Source organism: Hemiscyllium ocellatum, chromosome 4, assembly GCF_020745735.1.
Source record: "Hemiscyllium ocellatum isolate sHemOce1 chromosome 4, sHemOce1.pat.X.cur, whole genome shotgun sequence".
NCBI classification, from domain to species: Eukaryota; Metazoa; Chordata; class Chondrichthyes; order Orectolobiformes; family Hemiscylliidae; genus Hemiscyllium; species Hemiscyllium ocellatum.
The window spans coordinates 67,210,918-67,231,197 of NC_083404.1; the positions used below are offsets into that span (position 1 = coordinate 67,210,918).

Consider the following 20,280-nt stretch of genomic DNA (forward strand, 5'->3'; position numbering starts at 1 on the left):
ATTTGTGTGACAAAGAACATCGAACTTTGATCGTTGAGTTTGAGCCCAAAATGATAGTACAGGGAAAATTACCAGTTAGGAGAAAAACAGGTAAGGTTACATTTAAGTTCCAAGGTAACCAGTTTTGACAAATGAAAACATAGCCCTTGATATGATTAATCGCTAAACTAGTCGTGCACTATGAATGCATTTGGCTTGTGGAAATGTAGTTGAGAGTCATATCAAGGGAAAGAATAGAGTAAAAGGTTTTTAAAGAAGTAAACTAAAGGTTCAAGGTTTGGGACAAAGCAAAGGTGAAGGGAAGCATCTGTTTGAAAGGAATCACACTGCAATTGAAGCAATGTATGAATGACATTTTGGATTCTGAAAATGTTGCTGAAAGTGACTTGGAGGAAATAATCTGAATTGCCCTTATTTATATGACACTGAACATAAACAGCGCCGTAAGCAGATTAAATAGGCATCTAATGATGGGTGCTCATGATTACTCTGTAACAAGCTGTCCAAGAAATCTCTTCTGGGTGCTGGTAGATATTCTTGTGTAACAGAACATTATTCCTGAAAACGAGATTTGCATTTGGCATGCACTAAATTTATGACATGTTGAATTCAATCTAAATCCTGACTGGTTAGTGAAAACATACACAAATCAATTAGTTTACTTCCAAAATGGATAGAACAGCACAGAAGGAACAAGTAAATTAAAACAAAGAACTGCAAATGCTGAAAATCTGAAATGAAAACCAGAAATTGCCATAGAAATTCAGCAGGTCCAGCAGCAGTTGTGGAGAGAAAACAGAGATAACATTTGGGTCTTGCAACTTTCTTCAGAACTTACAGTAGCTAGTAAAAGGTGTTATTTAAGGTGAATGGCGGAGTGAGAGGAGGATGCCCAGGTAATGACAGCCCATGTAATGACAGGAGCCAGTATGTAGGAGTGGGTAAAGAATATGAAAAGTGGCATCCAGTCCTTAAAATTATTGAAGTCAATACAGACCCCTGATGGTTGCCGGGTTCCCAAGCAGATGACGGACTGTTTTGGTGTTTTCAGATGCTTTACCTCAGTTTCAAAATATCCCATTTGGAGGCACCAGTCACTTCCTCTTCGCCAATGACACGCTGTCCCTCTACATAGCCATCCACATTAGGATGGTCTCAGGGCTCTCCTCTTCTACCTGGAAAGAAGCCACCCTCATCAGCTTGGTTGAGTTCATTCTCACTTTGAGCAACTTCTGCTTTAACTCCTCTCACTTTCTTCGGATCAAAGGTGTGGCATAGGCCCCAGTTATCCGTCCCTTTGTGGGGGTTGTGGAACATTGCTTATTCTAATGCATTCACCACTCACAATGTGATCTCCTTTTTAATGGGGAGACGAAACACAGACTGCATGACTACTTTGCTGAACATCTATATTCTTTCCATAAACTTGCCACTTCAACCATGCTCCCTGGCAAACATTTCTACCCCAGACCTGCTGCAGTACTCCAGAGAGACTCAACACAAGCTAGAAGAACAACATCTCATCATCCACTTTGGAACCCTGCAGCCATCAGGACTCAATGAAGAGCTCAATAATTTTAGGGCCTGCACACCTCCTTTCATGTCCTTTTGCCATACCAAGAACACGGGCTGCTTTCAGCATAGCTGAATCGTTTTCATCAACTCATAGTGGCTACAATCAGTTTTCTCCTTCCCTGGCTTAATATCAACCATCCATCAGTCTAACAGTCTATCTTTCACTCTGGGATCAATCTCCACCTATTCACTCACTCTTGTCATCTGCTTAAATACCACCCTTTGGAGTTACCATCAGATCTGAAGAGGAATCACTGCATTTGAAATGTTAACTTTGCTTTCTCTTCACATTTGCTGCCAGTTCTGCTCAGAAATAGGTAATTTCGTTAAATCTTTTAAAATGTGTGTTTTAAATGTTTGATTTCACAGAATGGAATACAACCTGTCCTCTCTCTACGTTTGATTGTGTCTAACTAAACTATCAGAAAAACTAAGAATATCAGTGATAATTCTTTGATACTTTTTTTTCCAAACTATTGGTTATTGATTGCTCAGTGGTAGAATGCAATAGCGACAATGAGACTTTGGAAAGTTAGTTGGTCTTAGCTCAGAAGGCAGTGATGTGTTTAAATTGACTACTGTCACAGTACATGAGCAGTCCTTTGGTAGCACTGACAAGACATCTTTGTATCCTCTTTGGCCACAGGTGAGGTCCCACGGAACTGGAAAATAGCCAATAATTTTGAATTGTTTAAGAAGGGTAGCAGGGATAGTCCTGGAAATTACAAGCCTGAATCTCACGTCAGTGGTAGGGAAATTTCAGGAAGTGACAAGGTTGATTGTTGGCGCAAGGGCCATAGATGTCATATACATGGACTTCCGTAAGACATTTGATAAGGTTCCCCATGGTAAGCTGATGGAGAAAGTGAAGGTTGCAGGGTGTACTAGTTAGATGATACAGAAATGGCTGGATAGCAGGTCACAGAGAGTAGTAGTGGAAGGGAGATTCTCAAAATGGAGCACTGTGACCAGTGGTATTCTATAGGGATCCATGTTAGGACCACTGTTGTTTGTAATATACAATACAAGGGAGGAAGGTACAGGTTGTCTGATTAGCAAGTTTGCAGATGGCACTAAGGTTGGTGGAGTAGCAGATAGTGAAGGGGACTGTCATAGAATACAGCAGAATATTGATAGATTGGAGAGTTGGGCAGAAAAATGGCAGATGGCGTTCAATCCGGGCAAATGCAAGGTGATGCATTTTGGAAGATCCAATTCAAGCTCGAACTATATGGTAAATGGAAAAGCCCTGAGGAAACTTAATGTACAAAGATATCTGGGTGTTCAGGTGCATTGTTCCCTGAAGATGACAATGCAGGTTGATAAAATAGTCAAGGTGGCATGTGGCATGCTTTCCTTCATTGGATGGTATATTGAGTACAAGAGTTGGCAGGTCATGTACAGCACTTTGGTTCAACCACATACGGAATATCGTGCACAGTTCTGATCACTTTGCCAAAAGGATGTGGATGGTTTGGAGAGGGTGCAGAGGAGGTTCGCCAGGATGCTGCCTAGTATAGAGGATGCTAGCTATGAAGAGAGGTTGAGTAGATTAGGATTGTGCAGAGAATCTACATGTTCAGATCCACAGATCATTGAAGGTGGCAGCATGGACAGATAAGCTATGCTGTAGCTGTAGCTTTACAGAACTTTAGCTAGGCCACATTTGTAATTTTGTGTACAGTTCTGGTCACCTCACTACCAGAAGGATGTGGATGCTTTGAAGAGCATACAGAAAAGGTTTACTAGGATGTTGTCTGCTATGGGGGATTTTAGCTATGAAGAAAGGTTGGATAGACTGGGTTTGTCTTCACTGGAACGCAGGATGGTTGAACGGCAACCTAATTCAAGTTTATAAGATTGTGAATGGCATGGATCATGTGAAAAAAGTGTGAAGTTTTTTCCCCATGGTGGAAGGGTCAATTATTAGGGGACACAGGTTCAAGGTGCAGGGTGTGTTTAAAAGAGATGTGCGAGGCAAGTTTTTAAACACAAAGAGTGCAGAGTGCCCGGAATGTGTTGCCAGAGGTGGTGGACGCAGACACGTTAGCAGCATCCCCATCTGTTCGAATGCATGAATAGGAAGGGAATAGAGGGATATAGATATCGTAAATGAAGATGGTATTAGCATGGAAGGACAAAATGTGGCAGTGCAGCCTTGAAGGACCAAAGGGCCGTTCAAGGACCTGTGCTGCATTGTTCTTTGTTCTACTTCACTTTGAGTATTATTTATGAAATAATTTCTATAGGCATTACAATAATTTAACCAAATGTCTCATGTTCAGTTTATTATTGTGAAAGCAAGTTAACATTACCAAAAATACACACCTTGTTCATCTTGATTTGCCACCTAGGAACTCCAGCTGTGAGCAAACAGCTGTGAGCATTAAGTCAGGATAAGCCCCCTAAGTTAATTGACTTCAGACACTGCCTTGTTCATTTTTACATAATCATGGCTGATGGGTGAGATACGACAATGCAACTAGCATCCTCATGGAGAAATACAAGGTAAAGTATTATAAGAGCTCAAAAAGCACTACATTAGTAAATTTGTTGTATTAGAATCCTCACTAATTTTGCATTATTGCTTTATTTTGTTTTATCAATTTCAATAATGCCTATGGAACTGTGAACTGATAAATGAGAGCTGAAAATGACCTTTAGACTACGGGCAGCTGCTTGCATTAAAAATAAATACAGGCCATTAACGAGGTCAGTAATTAGGAATTAGTTACAGCAAGTCAAGGAGAAACTTTATGCTCAAACAGATGGCAGAAGTTAAATGAAAACTGGAAATTTGTGGGGAGATGATCAGTTTGATGGGAAGACACTAGAGTTTTGAACTGGATATTGGACTCTTTTTTTTAAAAGTGGGTTTGATGCGACAGCATGAATATTCAAAAACCTCCCTGCCTAACATCCTATTAACAGTTAATTTCAGAGAACAGATTCCAAGTTGCAAGTATTATTGACTTCACCTAAGTGAGATGAAAAGATGTCCCTGATCGGCATCTTCAGAAAATCAATTAAAAACCAATCTTTGCTGTGGAACAATGCATCATGAAAACCACTTTCGTAATCTGACTAGTTTTACTATTATCTTTTATTTATCCTTTAACTATATTTGTCTGTTTTTTGTGTGAATGGGGATGAAGACAAACCGGCTTTAAAGGCAGACTTCAGTTAGATTACTTTGTTGTTTAATTTTGCTCTGCAAAAGTTACTGTATTGTTGTTCTGGTTCTGTTTGCTGAGCTGGGAATTTGTGTTGCAGACGTTTCGTCCCCTGTCTAGGTGACATCTTCAGTGCTTGGGAGCCTCCTGTGAAGCGCTTCTGTGATGTTTTCTCCGGCATTTATAGTGGTTTATCTCTGCCACTTCCGGTTGTCATTTCCAGCTGTCCGTTGCAGTGGCCGGTATATTGGGTCCAGATCGATGTGTTTGTTGATTGAATCTGTGGATGAGTGCCATGCCTCTAGGAATTCCTGGCTACTAAGGATAGCTGGTCATGTCGTTTCGTGGCTATCAGTTATCCTTAGTAGCCACACATGCAGATGACAAGCAACACGAGTTCGACTGGGACAACACTACTATTATAGGACAAGCCAAACAGAGAACAGCCAGGGAATTCCTAGAGGCATGGCACTCATCCACAGATTCCATCATCAAACACATTGACCTGGACCCAATATACCAGCCACTGCAGCGGACAGCTGGAAATGACAACCGGAAGCGGCAGAGACAAACCACTATAAACGCTGGAGGAAACATCACAGAAGCGCTTCACAGGAGGCTCCCAAGCACTGAGCATGTCACCTAGACGGGGACGAAACATCTGCAACACAAATTTCCAGCTCGGTGAACAGAATCACAACAACGAGCACCCGAGCTACAAATCTTCTCACAAACTTACTGTATTGTTTAATAAACTGCTAAGTCTTTTGCTTAAACAACAAGCTGGCATTAGGAATTGATTATTCACAGAATTTGGGATTGGTTGTTCAAAGTAAGTCTGGTTAAGAACTATTGGGGTCAATTCTGAGGGTTTTTGAAGGTTTTAATTTTATAGCATTGCAAATACAGAGGGAGATAGGCTGATTTGGTTTAACTGTCTGTCTTTGTGTCATACAACTCAAACTTATGCTTATAGCTATTAAAAAGAAAAAGGCCAAGTTTTTGTGATCAGCAGTAATAGAACATACTGGCTGTTCTTAACACTTACACGTCTTCACAGACTTTAAGTGATTTTGCAATCAAAACTGCAGTTATTACACATTAAAAATTGCAGTGCCCTAACAATGGAACTGGGATCTCAGTGCAAAATGTTAGGTTTCCTTAACTAGCCAAATTCAAGAATTCTTGTGGAGATTCTAGGTGTCAAGCCAGGAAATGTAAGATTCAGTCAAATTCTTTACAGAAAGTGAAATAAAGAAAAGGAAAATGAAATAAGGTTAAAGAGCCAGAAAAAAGAACTTAGAGCTCTAAAACGTCCCAACACTAACTGAAATCTGAAGGAATGAGACTCCACAATTTATACGAGTTAATTTTCCATGTCAGAGAAGGTGTTTGGTAACTACAAAGACTTATGCAGGCTTCAAATATTTACAAACACTTGAAGAGGTAAGCTCTAACTTTTATTGTGTTTCATATCTACAGTTTCCATGTTTTGACTGCTGAGTCTCTCAACAAGACATAAGCATAACACAACTTGAGGATCAGGGCAACTTATACACCAACTTCCTGTTTTCTGGTTTTACTGTGCACATGTAGATTCTGCGATCCAATTCACTCCTTGACAACCATGAGTACTAATCACATCATCATTACTTTCACTGCAAAATCCTAGCTGGTCAACTTTACAATTTCGGGATCCAATTATTAGCTCTATTACCTCACCTTGTAGAGTCCACGAACACCTTCATTCTGATATATTTTCAAAAGGGCATGCAACATTCCTCTGTACTGCTTCTTTGATGGATCAATCCCTGCATCATACTGCAGGACTAACCGAGTCTTCGTAACCCAAATTGGATTTGTAATACACAGCGTCACTGCACCTGAAAAATACATGTACCTGGGCTGAAGGAGACAAATAAGTACTAGTCTAAAAGAATTCTTTAAGGAGATTAAAACTTTAGAAGGTGACTTCTTCAACATTTGCACGTTAAATAACCTGAATAGAATTCCATTCTATACTTTTCGAAAACATTTTAAGTCTAGCACAATGAACTCACATAAAGCGTTGCAGTTGTCTACCAGAAATACATTGAACTGGCAAAACACTTAAAAGGTCTTTCCACTTTTGTGGAGTTTTTGCAGTTTTCAAATCTCTTTTCACAAATACATATGAAATGCATTGCATGAAGTGTAAGACAATAGGATTGGAAGCACCATTGATAAACAGAAATCAAACATCTCTAACACTGGACCAATTTCCTCCTTGCTCCAATAATCAGATTAGATTAGATTAGGTTAGATTACTTAAAATGTAGAAACAGGCCCTTCGGCCCAACAAGTCCACACTGACCCACCGAAGCGCAACCCACCCAAACCCATTCCCCTACATTTACCCCTTCACCTAACGCTACAGGCAATTTAGCATGGCCAATTCACCTAACCTGCACATCTTTGGACTGTGGGAGGAAACCAGAGAACCCAGAGGAAACCCACAGACACAGGGAGAAATGTGCAAACTCCACACAGACAGTTGCCCAAGGCTGGAATCGAACCTGGGACTCTGGTGCTGTGAGGCAGCACTATTCTCCACTGAGCCACCATGCCCCACCCCAATAATAATGGAATAATTTCCTCCTTGCTCTTATTAGAGGGTCTATATTTTCCTCTATGTAAAATATTGTTAAGATTGCAAAAGCTTGTCTATATTTCTCTTAACGATAGTTATTTGACACATAAACGCTAATTCCTACAAATTCCTACAATGATCGCTCATTTTAGAGAAAACCTCAAGCTGTGTTAGAATGATATTAAGCATGTTTGAATCAGAAAAATTAATTTTTCACTCAAGTAATTCTAAACTGTATTTTTGTGAGGGTGAGACAGATGAAGTAAAAAGAGAACTAAACTGAAAGGGTATTTCACCAATGAAAATATAACTAATTGCCATATATAGGGAAGTGTTTCCAACAGGGCACTTTTTAATATACAGCATATCAAAATACAGTGTCCAATTACAAAACAGAGATAGTGTCAGAACAGTTTAATGCAAGAGTTTACATCTCGCAGTCAAATCAAACATGAATGTAAAAATATTGGTGGAGTACAATATGTTTCAATGTTACATTATTCTATGAATATCATTACTTTTTCTTCCTAGGATTATCATTTTAATCAGAATACAATAAGCTACTTTCTGACAGATCAATTTCAAATTATTTATCGATCACAAAGAACACGCCAGAATCGTCAACTCAAATGTTGCATTTGCAATGACGGCAAATCTGACTGCATTTCCACCATTACCCTGTAGAACTGACAACAATTCTGGCATCCATATAAGCTATGAAGTGCAGATATCACCTACAAGGTGCACAGTTGCAGTGCATGGAAAAGGCAAACTTGAACTGATGAGACCTTTATAAATTTCACTTGCTAAAAGGACATTTATGAGTTCCGTTAACTAATGAAGACACAGAAATATGAGCTTTTGTAACATCAGATAGGCTTTATTAATGAAAAGTGATACTATTTGGAATGAGAAATGGACCAGCAACATTCCATAATTAACCAACAATGTAATTAAGAGACTGGGTAACTGCACAGTTTAAGAACATAGAACAGTACAGACCCTTTGTGCCGACCTTTTATCCTATTCCAAGTTCAAACTAACCTACATACCCTTCATTTTACTATTATCAATGTGCTTATCACTTGAGTCACTTAAATGTCCCTAATGTGTCTGACTCTACTACCATTGCTGACAGTGCATTCCACACACACACCACTCACTGTGTAAAGAACCTACCTCTGACATCGCCCCTAAATCTTCCTCCAATCACCTTAAAATTATTTCCCCCTTATGATAGTCATTTCTACTATGGGAAAAAGTCTCTGGCTACCAACTTGATCTATTCCTCTCATCATGTTGCACACTTCTATCAAGAGGCCTCTCATTCTTCTTCATTCCAATAAGAAAAGCACTAGCTCCCTCAACCTTACTTCATAATACAAGCCCTCCAGTCCAGGCAGCATCCTGGTAAATCTCCTCTGCACCCTTTCTAAAGCTTCCACATCCTTCCTATAATGCAGTGATCAGAACTGAACAGAATATTCCAAATAACCATGGCTTTATAACCTCATGGCTCTTAGACTCAATCCCCCTGCTAATGAAAGCCAACACACCTTACGCCTTCTTAACAATTCTATCAACTTGAGTGGCAACTTTGAGGGATCTATAGTCAAGGATCCCAAGATCCTCTTGTTCCTCCAAACTGCCAAGAATCCTTCCTTTAACACTGTAATCTACATTCAAATTTGACCTTTTAAAATAAATCACTTCACACTTTTCCAGGTTGAACTCCATCTGCTATTTCTCAGCCCAACTCTGTATCCTGTCAATGTCCCATTGCAATCCACAACAGCTTTCCATACGATCCACAACTCCACCAACCTTTGTGTCTTCAGCAAACTTACTAACCCAATTGAAGGGAAGTCCACATTCGATATATGGGAGGCTTTCAAAGATAGCTTAAAGATAGTGCAGGATAGGCACGTCCCGTTGAAAGCAAAGGATAGGGAAGGCAAGATTCGTGAACCGGAGAAATCATGACTAGCCAAAGGAAAAGGGAAGTACATAAGGTCCAGGCAGCTAAGAACAGAACGGACCCTGGAGGAATATCAGGAGAGTAGGACTAGTCTTAAACAATGAATCAAGCGGGCTAAATAGTTTTATTTCAAATAGAATTAAAGGAGAATCCCAAAGTCTTTTATTCTTATATAAGAAGCCAGCGGGTAACTAGAGAAAGGATTGGTCCACTAAAGGATAAGGATAAAAGGCTGTGTGTTGAACCTGAGAAAATGGGTGAGATTCTGAATGATTACTTTGCGTCATTTCACTGAGGAGAGAAACACGATGAATGTTGAGATTAGAAATAGAAGTTTGATTACTCTGGATCACGTTGACATATGTAGGGAAGATGTGTTGCGTAGGCTAGAGGTTATTAAGGTGGACAATTCCCCAGGATCGGATAGGATCTATCTCAGGTTGCTGAGGGAGGTAAGAGAGGAAATAGGTGGGGTCCTGACACATATCTTTGTAGCATCCTTCAACATAGGTGAGGTGCTGGAGGACTGGAGGGTTGCTAATGTTGTCCCCCTGTACAAGAAGGGTAGTATGGATATTCCAGGTATCTACAGACCAGTGAGCCTGATGTCAGTGGCAGGAAAGTTGCTGGAGAAGGTACTGAGGGATTAAAATCTATTTATATTTGTAAAAGAATGGGATTATCAGTGATAGGCAACATTGTCTTGTGTGGGGGAGATCATGCCTTACCAACTTAATATAGTTCTTTGAGTAAGTAACCAAGTTGATAGATGATGAAGGGCTGTAGATGTCATATACATGGAGTTTAGTAAGGCGTTTGATAAGGTTCCCCATGGTAAACTAATGGAGAAAGTGAAGTCACATAGTATGCAGGGCATTCTAGCTAGGTGGATAAAGGTGGCATCTGGAGTTCAATCCAGGCAAATGTGAGGAGATGCATTTTGGGAAGTCTAAATTCTTGAGCAAATTATACAATAAACAGAAGAGCCTTGGGAAAAGTTGATGAGCAGAGAGATCTGGGAGTTCAGGTACATTGTACCCTGAAGGTTGCTGCACAGGTGGATAGAGTGGTCAAGAAGGCATATGGTATGCTTGCCTTCATCGGACGGGGTACTGAGTATAAGAGTTGGCAGGTCATGTTAAAATTGTGCAAAACATTGGCTCAGCTGCATTTAGAATACTGTGTGCAGTTTTGGTCGCCACATTACCAAAAGGATGTGGACGCTTTGGAGAGGGTGCAGAGAAAATTTATGAGGATATCGCCTGGTATGGAAGGTGTTAGCTATGAATAGAAGTTGAGTAGGTTCGGATTGTTTTAATTAGAAAAAGGGAGTGGAGGGGGAACCTGATTGAGGTCTATAAAAATCATGAAAAGTTTAGAGATAAGCTTTTTCCCAGGGTGAAGGACTCATTAACGAGAGGTCACGCTTTCAAGGTGGGAGATGAAAAGTTTAAGGGGAATACATGCGGCAAGTACTTTACACAGAGGGTGGTAGGGTCCTGGACCACATTGCCAGTAGAGGCGGGCACAGTAGGTTTATTTAAGATGTTTCTGGACAGATGCATGAGTAGGTGGGGACCCAAGGGATACAGATGCTTAGGAACTGGGTAACAGGTTTAGACAGTAGATTTGGATCAGCTCAAGCTTGGAGGGCCGAAGGGCCTATTCCTGAGCTGTAAATTTTCTTTGTTCTAACCCACACTTCCACTTCATCATCCAAGTCATTTATCAAAAATCACAAAAAATAGAAGTCCCAGAACAAATCCCTACAGAACACCACTGGTCACCATGCTCCACGTTGAATACTTTCCATTTACTACTGCCCTCTGTCTTGTATGGGCCAGCCAATTCTGTGTCCAGACAGCCAAATTCTCCTATATCCCATGTCTCCTTACTTCCTGAATGAGTTTACCATAGGGAACCTTATCAAATGCTTTTCTAAAATCCATATACACTATCTACTGCTCTACCTTCATCAATGTGTCTTGTCACATCCCCATAGAATTCAATAAGGCTTCAGGCATGGCTTGCCCCTCACGAAATCATGCTATCTCTAATCAAGCTATGTTTATCCAAATAATCATAAATCTTGTCTCTCAGAATTCTCTCCAGTAATTTGCCACCACCCATGTAGGACTGACTAGTCTGTAATTCCCAGGGTTATCCCTGATCCCTTTCTTGAACAAGGGAATAACATTTGCCACCCTCCAATCAAGTTACATCAATAACTTGGATGTGTTCTGCTAAACGTGGGAAGAATGTTCATGGCACTTACCTGCACTGTTTGGTCAGCTACAAAGAACCAATCTGGTTATAAATCTGTCAGAAAAGTAGCATATAGAAACGTGAAATTAAGGGATCTTTGGATTTTCGCATGACTGGTACAAAAATGCAATGCTTTGCAATATATTGGTATGAGTGCACCTTATCCAAACTTCTGCACTATAATGGCTCTTTTGACAAATATGTTTAAAAAAGACAAATTTTGAATGGACCCAAGGATGTCAGAGTCAGTCAACTTAAAAGTTGTGTTGAGAACAGTACCTATTTTAGCAGCACCGAATTATGACAAGCCATTCAAATCAGTAACATCAGTGCCATTCCATTATAAGATGGTGAATGTGGATCAAACAGACTACCTGCTTTTTTTTTGAAGAAATCGATTGCATGCCAACAAAAATGTTCAATGTTGGAGAAAGAGATGTTTTGAAATATAGATCACTGACTATGCCAAAGAAACTTATGCAAATGGACCACAACCACTTGAATTTTTTTTTGGAGAAATTCCAAGACAAAACCTATGGTTGTTTCCACTGAGTTTAATCCTCTGGCTGTACAATTTTTAAATGTTTCATATGCCTGGAAATGACAATGTTGTATCTGATACTTTATCATGAGCACACATGAAGGAATCAGAATGCTGTGATCCAAATGGACTTATGTAAAATATGGTTGCTATGCAATCCATTATATATTTAATATCAATATACTATTATTGCTAATATAATATAAAAGCTGTGTTAAGTTTTTTTGATGGGGCTGAGAAAAGAGGAGACAGTTAATGGAAAATTGTTTATTCGGAGCTGGTCTATGACAATTGGTGCAAACATTGCAGGTCATACAGTCAGACAGCATGGAAAAAGACCCTTTGGTCCAACCTGTCCATGCCGAACACAATTCCAAACCAAGTTAGTCCCACCTGCCTGTTCCTGCCCTATATCCCTCTAAAATAGACAGACAGGAGGCTGGAAGAACATAGCAAGCCAGACAGCATCAGAGGTGGAGAAGTCGGCGTTTCAGGTACAAGCCTTCTTCAGGGCAACTTTCCTATTCATGTATCTATCCAAATGTCTTTTAAATGTTGTAATTGTACCCACACCCAGATCAATATCATCCTTCTTATAACTGGGTGATCAGAACTGTTCACAATATTCCAGAAGAGGCCCCACCAATGTCCTATACAAAATCAATATGACTTCCTGACTCCTATACTCAAAGGACTGAGCAATCAAGGCAAGCATGCCAAACATCATTTTAACTACCCTACGTGATGCAAACTTCAAAGAATGACGTACCTGAACACCAAGGTCTCTCTGTTCTACAACAATGCCCGAGGCCCTACCATTAATTGTATAAGCCCTACCCTTGTTTGTTGCACCAAAATGCAACACCTCACATTTATCCAGATTGAACTCCATCTGCCATTTTTCAGCCCATTTACCCATTTGATCACGTTCTTTTTGTAATCTTAGAAAACCTTTTTCACTGTCTGTTCTTGGTGTCTTCACTTGATGACATCTGCAAACTTACTAACAGGACATTTAATATTTAGTGCAAAACTATGCTTACCAGCCCAAATCAAGTTTTGCCTCTCTAAATGTCCAGAAATCCTATCTTTTAAAATCACCTCCAGCAATTTACTCACAACTGTTAAGACTCTCAGGTCTACAGATCCCCGGTTTCTCCTTACAACCTTTCTTAAGCAATGGTACAACATTACCCACCCTCCAGTCATGAGACACCTCACCAGTAGTTATAGATGATGTAAATATTTCTGCTAAGGGCCTCGCAATTTCCTCCCTTAGTTCCCACAATGTTCTGAGACACATTAGATCAGGTCCCGGACACTTATCCACTTTTATATTCTCTAAAACCTCCCGAATTTCCTCTTCTGTGAGGTTCTCTCCTGAACAGTTTTTACAACATGAAAATCTATTTCCCTGCATTCTCTAGCCACCATTTCTTTATGTACATTAAAAACTAACGCAAAATATTTCTTTAGTGTCTCTCCCATCTCTTGGGGCTCAACACAATGACCTCCTTCATCTTTAAGGAGCCCTACTCTCTCTCTAGTCACCCTCTTGCGCTAAATGTATTTGTAGAATCCATTAGCATTGGAAGGTAAGGTTATCTCTCATCCCCTCTTTGCATTCCTGATTTCTTTAAGAATGCCCCTACAGTCGTTATATTAATTAAAAGATTCAATTGAACCAAGTTGTCTACATTTAAAATAAATTCTCTTTTATTCTTGACTAGAATCAATATCTTTGTTCATCCATTGTTTATTAATCTTACCAGTCTTGCCCTTCACTCTAACAGGAACAAAATGCCTCTGAACTCTCATCATCACACTCTTGAAAGCCTCCCACCTGTCAGGCATTCTTTTATCTGCAAACTCCAATCGTACTCCAATCAACTTTTGAAAGTTCTTATCTTATACCATTAAATTTGCCTTACTACAATTTGATTGGGTTGGACCGAAGGGTCTGTTTCTGTGCTGTACATCTCTACGATTCTAATTAAAATCTTTAACTTTTATGGAAAGCTTATCCTTTTCCATAACCATTTTGAAACTAATCGAATCACATCGATAGACCCAAAGTATTTGCCCACTTTTACTTCAGTCATCAGCCTTGCCTTATTGCCCAAAAGGTCAAGCTTTTCTCCTTCTCTAGTAGGAGCATCCATAAATTGATAATGAATTTTTTTGAATACATTTGACAAATTCTTCACCATTCAAACCTTTAAGACTATAGTAGCCCCAGAATAATTGAGAATTGATTTTAGCTTATGAAACCCAGAAACTCAAATTTGACATTAAAAGGCTCTGCATGTTTATGAACAAAAGTAATACTGAAACATCATTTGGTAACCTTCTTCCTGTCCCAAACCAGTTTAATTCTTCCAGTTACTTACCGGCTTCAGCCGCTGAGATAAGGTGTTGAGTAGCACTAAGTTGTTCTGGATGACCATTCTGTTTGTAGGCCTTGATAGCATTATAACTGAAAGCAACATATCTATGTTTAGTAATTTAGCAGTGACTGCCAACAGAGACAACATTACTATTATTACAGATTTTGAAAATACTTCAATTTCACCTACTTCAATATAACCTACTCAGTTTTAAGAAATCAAAAATTACTTGAGTAACTATCACTGCAAGAACCAAGTTACTCATTTTGACTTAATTAACTTGATTAACACAGAGGAAAATAAATATTTTAGAAATTCTTCTGCTGTAGCAATTATTAATTGCACACATGCACAGAACTTAAAGCATTTTCAATAATTTGCAAGCGATTCTGAGACTTCCTTTATTTGTTTGGTACTTTTATCTAATCATTCAACTGCAATGAATCTGGTTACGGCACCCAAGCCTGAGAGTAAAATTTAGTACTATTTGTGGATACACTGAAGTGTGGGTTGGACAATACACGGACACATTGAAATAGCTGAAATTGTCTGGCTTAGAACATCAGATTCAATTCTGTGAACTGGACAATGCACACTTGGCAAGATTACATCCAGGCAAGAATTCTGACAGATGGTTGGCCCTGCTGCAGAAAGGAGTATTTTTTTGGATTGATTTTAAGATTTGTAATATTTTCCTGCATGGTTGAATTCTACTAAAATGTGATTACAATAGATTTTATTTTTAAATTTATACAATAGGATTAATGAAGAATAAAACAGCTTTATGATGAGATAAAAATTTATTTTGGTGAAAAAGTGATCAACTCTTAACTGATGAAAAATAAGAAACTGATTGATCCATGGTAGCCACAAGATATTATCGCAGAAATTCAGGCTTTAAATGAATAAGCCATACCACCAATCAGGTTTATTTGCCATTTATTCTGTTCATCTTTAAGAAAGAAAATGACTCTCACCTTTCAAAGCCAATAGACATCTCAATTTATTTTAGTCAATGAAGTACTTCTGAAACACAGCACGCAAGATACAGGAATCATCAATTCCATCCTCACCTTACTGCTCTTCTTCAACATAGTGCCACAGAATCTTTTACAAGCACCTGAAAGTTCAAACCATGCCTCAGCTAAACCCTTCATCTGAAAGACGGCAACTTTGACAGTGCAGCAGTCTCGAGGGAATGCACTGGAGTATCAGACTTAGGTTTTTTCTTCCTGTGCCCAAGTCCTACAGTGACTGACACTTCAACCCAGAACCTTCTGATTTGCAGATACAAACAAATATGCTGGATATCTGCATACATTTCAAATTTGTGGCTCAGATCTGCATCGTGCTGCTTATCAATCACAGCTCATCTCAGTGGCAAGCTGCTGACTGTTAGCCAGGAATTTCTTTATAGGGAAGGGAAATTGTCAGAAGGACTGTCTTAGGACACCCTCACACACCCAAGTATTAAAGTAACAGGAGGGTTGTGGGAGCATATGAATAAGTCATCCAATACTTTGTCCATAGGAGCATCCAATTTTCTTTTTTTATTATTCTTTCAAGTGATATGGGTATTGCTGGTTAGGTTTATTATCATGGAGAAGGTGTGAGCAGTCTTCTTGAACCACTGCAGTCCTCTGGATGTTGTGTATCTATGATGCTGTTTAGGTACGGAGTTCCAAAATTTTAACAAAACAATGGAGGAATAATATAATTCCAAGTCAGGATGGTATGCAGCTCAGTGGTGGAGTTGTCCATATGTACCTGCTGCCCTAGTCGTTCTAAGTGTTGGATGATGGTACTAATTGGCCCTGGAACTGCTGGATTCACTGATGGTCATCTTGCAAAATTCTACACCACAAGAACTTCATGAAGGTTGCAATGGTCTTTGACAGAGGAGACTCAGTCGACTGAATGGCCTCTTTCTGCACTCAATGGTTCTGTGAATTCTAGTTGAGCCTAGTGGTAGTAACATTTCTAGTACTTACAAGAAGAAGTATAATCCCCAAGATAAACCTGCACCCCAGATATTTGGGGTTACTCCTTGGTAAAGGCCTCTAATTCCTTCCTGTTTCCAGATACTTCTGACACAATGTACAATTCCATTGTATTTTGGCCTCATCTGCAACCCATCACTCACTGCAAAGAGAAAAAAAACATATTCCACATTCAAATAACTTAGGTTTCCAGTTCATATATTATTTGTTAGTCTTTTATCAAAATTACTGAACATTTCTAATGTAATAAGTGACAACTTACAGTCCTCAGGCAGAACTCATCATTCAGTTAAACACTTCTACCTCAGTGACATGAGTTAACCACTCTAACCCTGTTGACATGTTGGTCACACTGCTCTTTTTCTCTGTGGATAGTTACCTTGCACATTCCAATAATCTCTTGACCAATACCATCTGGAGCTGCTTGGTCAATCATTGGGACAAGGTCTAAAGCGATGCCAAGCAAAGTGCAGTCCATAAATCCACAAAAGCTGGAAAGAAAGAAGAAACTACTTCGCACCCATTATCAAGGTGAAAGGAGGCTGCAATAAAGCAATGGGTTCTTGTGATCATGGATTGACATGTTAACAAAATCTGACACCAATCAACCATTTTTTGATCACAAAAATGGTATTCCACAGGGTGGTTCCCCAGCCAAGAGAGACTGTGACCGTCTGACATCACCAAACCTGGATGACGAACCTATCTAAATCTGGTGGACAATGATTCTGCCCCAAGGTCCCAAAATTAAATAAAGTCAGGCACATGCTTCTCAAAGTCCACCTTCAAAGTATGCGATGATCAAGATTGCAGGCAGAGATAGGGCTGCAAAAGTGAAGTCCCTAATCCACAATCTGCACAAACAGGTCAGATGCATGAATGCTACCGACGCAGCAGTCTTGGGAAAGAGGAGCCCTTTGGCAGCAGTAACCTGTAACTGAGCTATTTTTGTTTGGGATATCCACTGCTCATCACAAATGGCAAGGGAGCAAGGAAGGTTGCCTGAAAATAGGCAACCCTACTTTCTCCTGAGGTAACTCTGCCCAACAGGATCATCACATGTTCAGTCAAACAAAGAAAACTCTACATTTTCCAACTTGTGATATCAGAATGGTCAAGGATTATCTTGAGAGTGACCATCCCTAAAGATGATCTGCAATCCTTTCACACAAATGATCAAGACTCCAAATTAACATCCCTGCCGACAGTGGGACTCACATTCTTGGGGATGAGTAGCTGAAAGAAGAAAGGGGGTAACACCACCTGGAAATATTAACAGCAACCCTCACATCCACAGAAATGGGTGCCCTTGGATCAATCCCCCCCACCCCACCCCCCCTCCACATCCCTATTGTACAAATGAAAATGTCATGATATAATGACCATTAGCTCAAGCATTTCACCATCATCTGCACTTATGCCTAGATCTTTGACCAAAGATGTTATTGTTATTAATAACCTTTTCTACCAGAAAGACAAAAACAAAATCACATGGAGCGATCAAAACTCTATGGTATCATGCTTTGGGTAGCAAGCTGAAAAATAATGCTTGTCTCCTTCCCCAATTTTGGGAATGAGGAGCCCGTTAATTATCTCAAAAAAAATGAAGAAAACGATGCTGGAGAAACTATCAAGGTGTTTTTATCTTATCTATAGCAAGGAAAATCCTGACAAGTAATTTCCTGAATTACATATTTTTGGTGGCTGAAGAAATCCTTCCAAAACAAAAGAGATGTTTTTTTGGAGGTGATGGGGTTCATGGCCACAGGCTGGAGAATTGGCAAGAACCAATCTGCCTCTTCAGAGAAGGCCTGCTGTGCTGCATACCAATCAGACAGTTCAACAACAGGTCTTCAACAGCAAGATCCCGGTGGCAGGTAGTCCAGACTGCCAAAGGATACTGCTCTCCAAAGAGGAGGCAGGGACTGCTGCAGAAACAACACTCACCAGAGATTCGGGACTGGAAGAAGTGATGGCGGAAACAGTTTTGTAGGGGGGAGGGCACTGAATTCATTCTCAACTCCGACCACCCACCCAAAAGGCCACGAAAATTCAATTACGACAAAGGAGCTCCTGTATGTGGATGTGATAGAATCTGTGAAGAGCTGATTTGCCAATCACAAACTGTTTCTTCCACAGTTGATAGGTTACTTGTTATAATGCAGTTGAGTCTATCAGCATCAAGTACAAAAGAGAAACTGTTTACTATAGGAAGTGGTGTGGGAAAGTGAGTGTTATCTCTTCAGTCATCCCCATCAGGATGCACCTCAAGTATGCCTGTGACATAAGCACAAGCAACAGATCCAGAGTTTCCACTATGGTGGTTTGTGATGAAGGGTGTGGGGAAGAATCTGAGTGAAGTTACATTTTAGCAATCAGGCAAGCCAATCCTCCCACTTGTGGGTTGGTATGGTCAGCTAAGCTGCCATTCACTGGGGCCAGGAGAAGTTTCCCTGTGCAATGTGATGGTTGTATCTTCCATCCAAGTGGATATTGCTGCTCTGACACTTACTATCAAAACATTAATGATCCCCTTGCTTTCCCCTCTCGCCCTGCTTACTTTAATTTATATATTTATGTTAAAGAAAATTTCAACTTCACTTGAATTTTTTTCTCCTTAATTGAGTTTCAAAGTTATTTTGTTTCTGCAAAACAAAACCATTAATAATCATCTGGACAGTTTATTTGTGGGTGCAATACAGAAACATGTTACGCTTCTTTGAGTGTGAATCTTCCAGTCTGCCAAACTATTTGATTGACATGCACATACTTAGTTCTTTCCATCAGATTTGAGGCTCATATTTATAGACAAAAGTACTAAGAGTGTTGTTTTTAATTTCTTGGTCTTTTTATAACATCGAACAAATGAATTTTTCATTCATTTATGGATTGCAGGTGGGTAGGCCAGAATATATTGCCCATATACTGCCAATTGACATAGCTGCCATTTGGTCATCTCTCTACGCCAGATTTAATGGACTTTACAATTCACCATTTGCTGTGGTGTAATTCAAACTCATGTTTTTCTATTCATTCATAAGATGTGGGAGTCAGTGGCTAGGCCACCATCAGGGCAAGCAGGGACAAGGTAGGACTAATAAATAAAACTGCATTTATTTCAATGCAAGGTGCCTAACAGGGAAGGCATATGAATTCATGGTTAGGAACATGGGACTGGGATATCATAGCAATTACAGAAACATGGCTCAGGAATGGGCAGGACTGGCAGCTTAATGTTCCAGAATACAAATGCTACAGAAGGATAGAAAGGGAAGCAAGAGAGGATAGCATTACAGCTGTGCTGAGGGAGGATATTCCCGGAATAAATCCAGGGAAGTTATTTGGTGGAACTGAGAAATAAGAAAGGGATGATCACCTTATTGGGATTGTAGTATAGACCCCTAATAGTCAGAGGGAAATTAAAAAACAAACTTGTAAAGAGATCTCAGCAATCTGCAAGAATAATAGGGTGGTTATGGTAGGGGAGTTTAACTTTCCAAGCATAGACTGGGACTGCCATAATGTTAAAGGTTTGGAAGGAGAGAAATTTTCTGATTCAGTATGTGGATGTACCTACTAGAGAAGGTGCAAAACTTGACCTAGTTTTGGCGAATAAGGCAGGGCAGGTGACTGAGGTGTCAGTGGAACACTTTGGGGCCAGCGACCATAATTCTATTAGATTTAAAATAGGGATGGAAAAGGATAGACCAGATCTAAAAGTTGAAGTTCTAA

General features: G+C 39.8%; 1 protein-coding gene across 1 annotated transcript in view; it reads right to left on the bottom strand.

Moving 5' to 3' along the window:
- The window catches only part of LOC132814032 (mitochondrial folate transporter/carrier-like), a 39,790-nt gene that overhangs the window by 15,912 nt on the left and 3,598 nt on the right, over positions 1–20,280 (bottom strand). The window contains exons 2-4 of the mRNA XM_060823354.1: positions 16,540–16,690; positions 14,552–14,637; positions 6,471–6,631 (exon numbers count right to left, since the gene is read on the bottom strand). Of these exons, the coding sequence (XP_060679337.1) occupies positions 6,471–6,631; positions 14,552–14,637; positions 16,540–16,690 (398 nt within the window). The remainder of the gene's footprint in view (positions 1–6,470; positions 6,632–14,551; positions 14,638–16,539; positions 16,691–20,280) is intronic.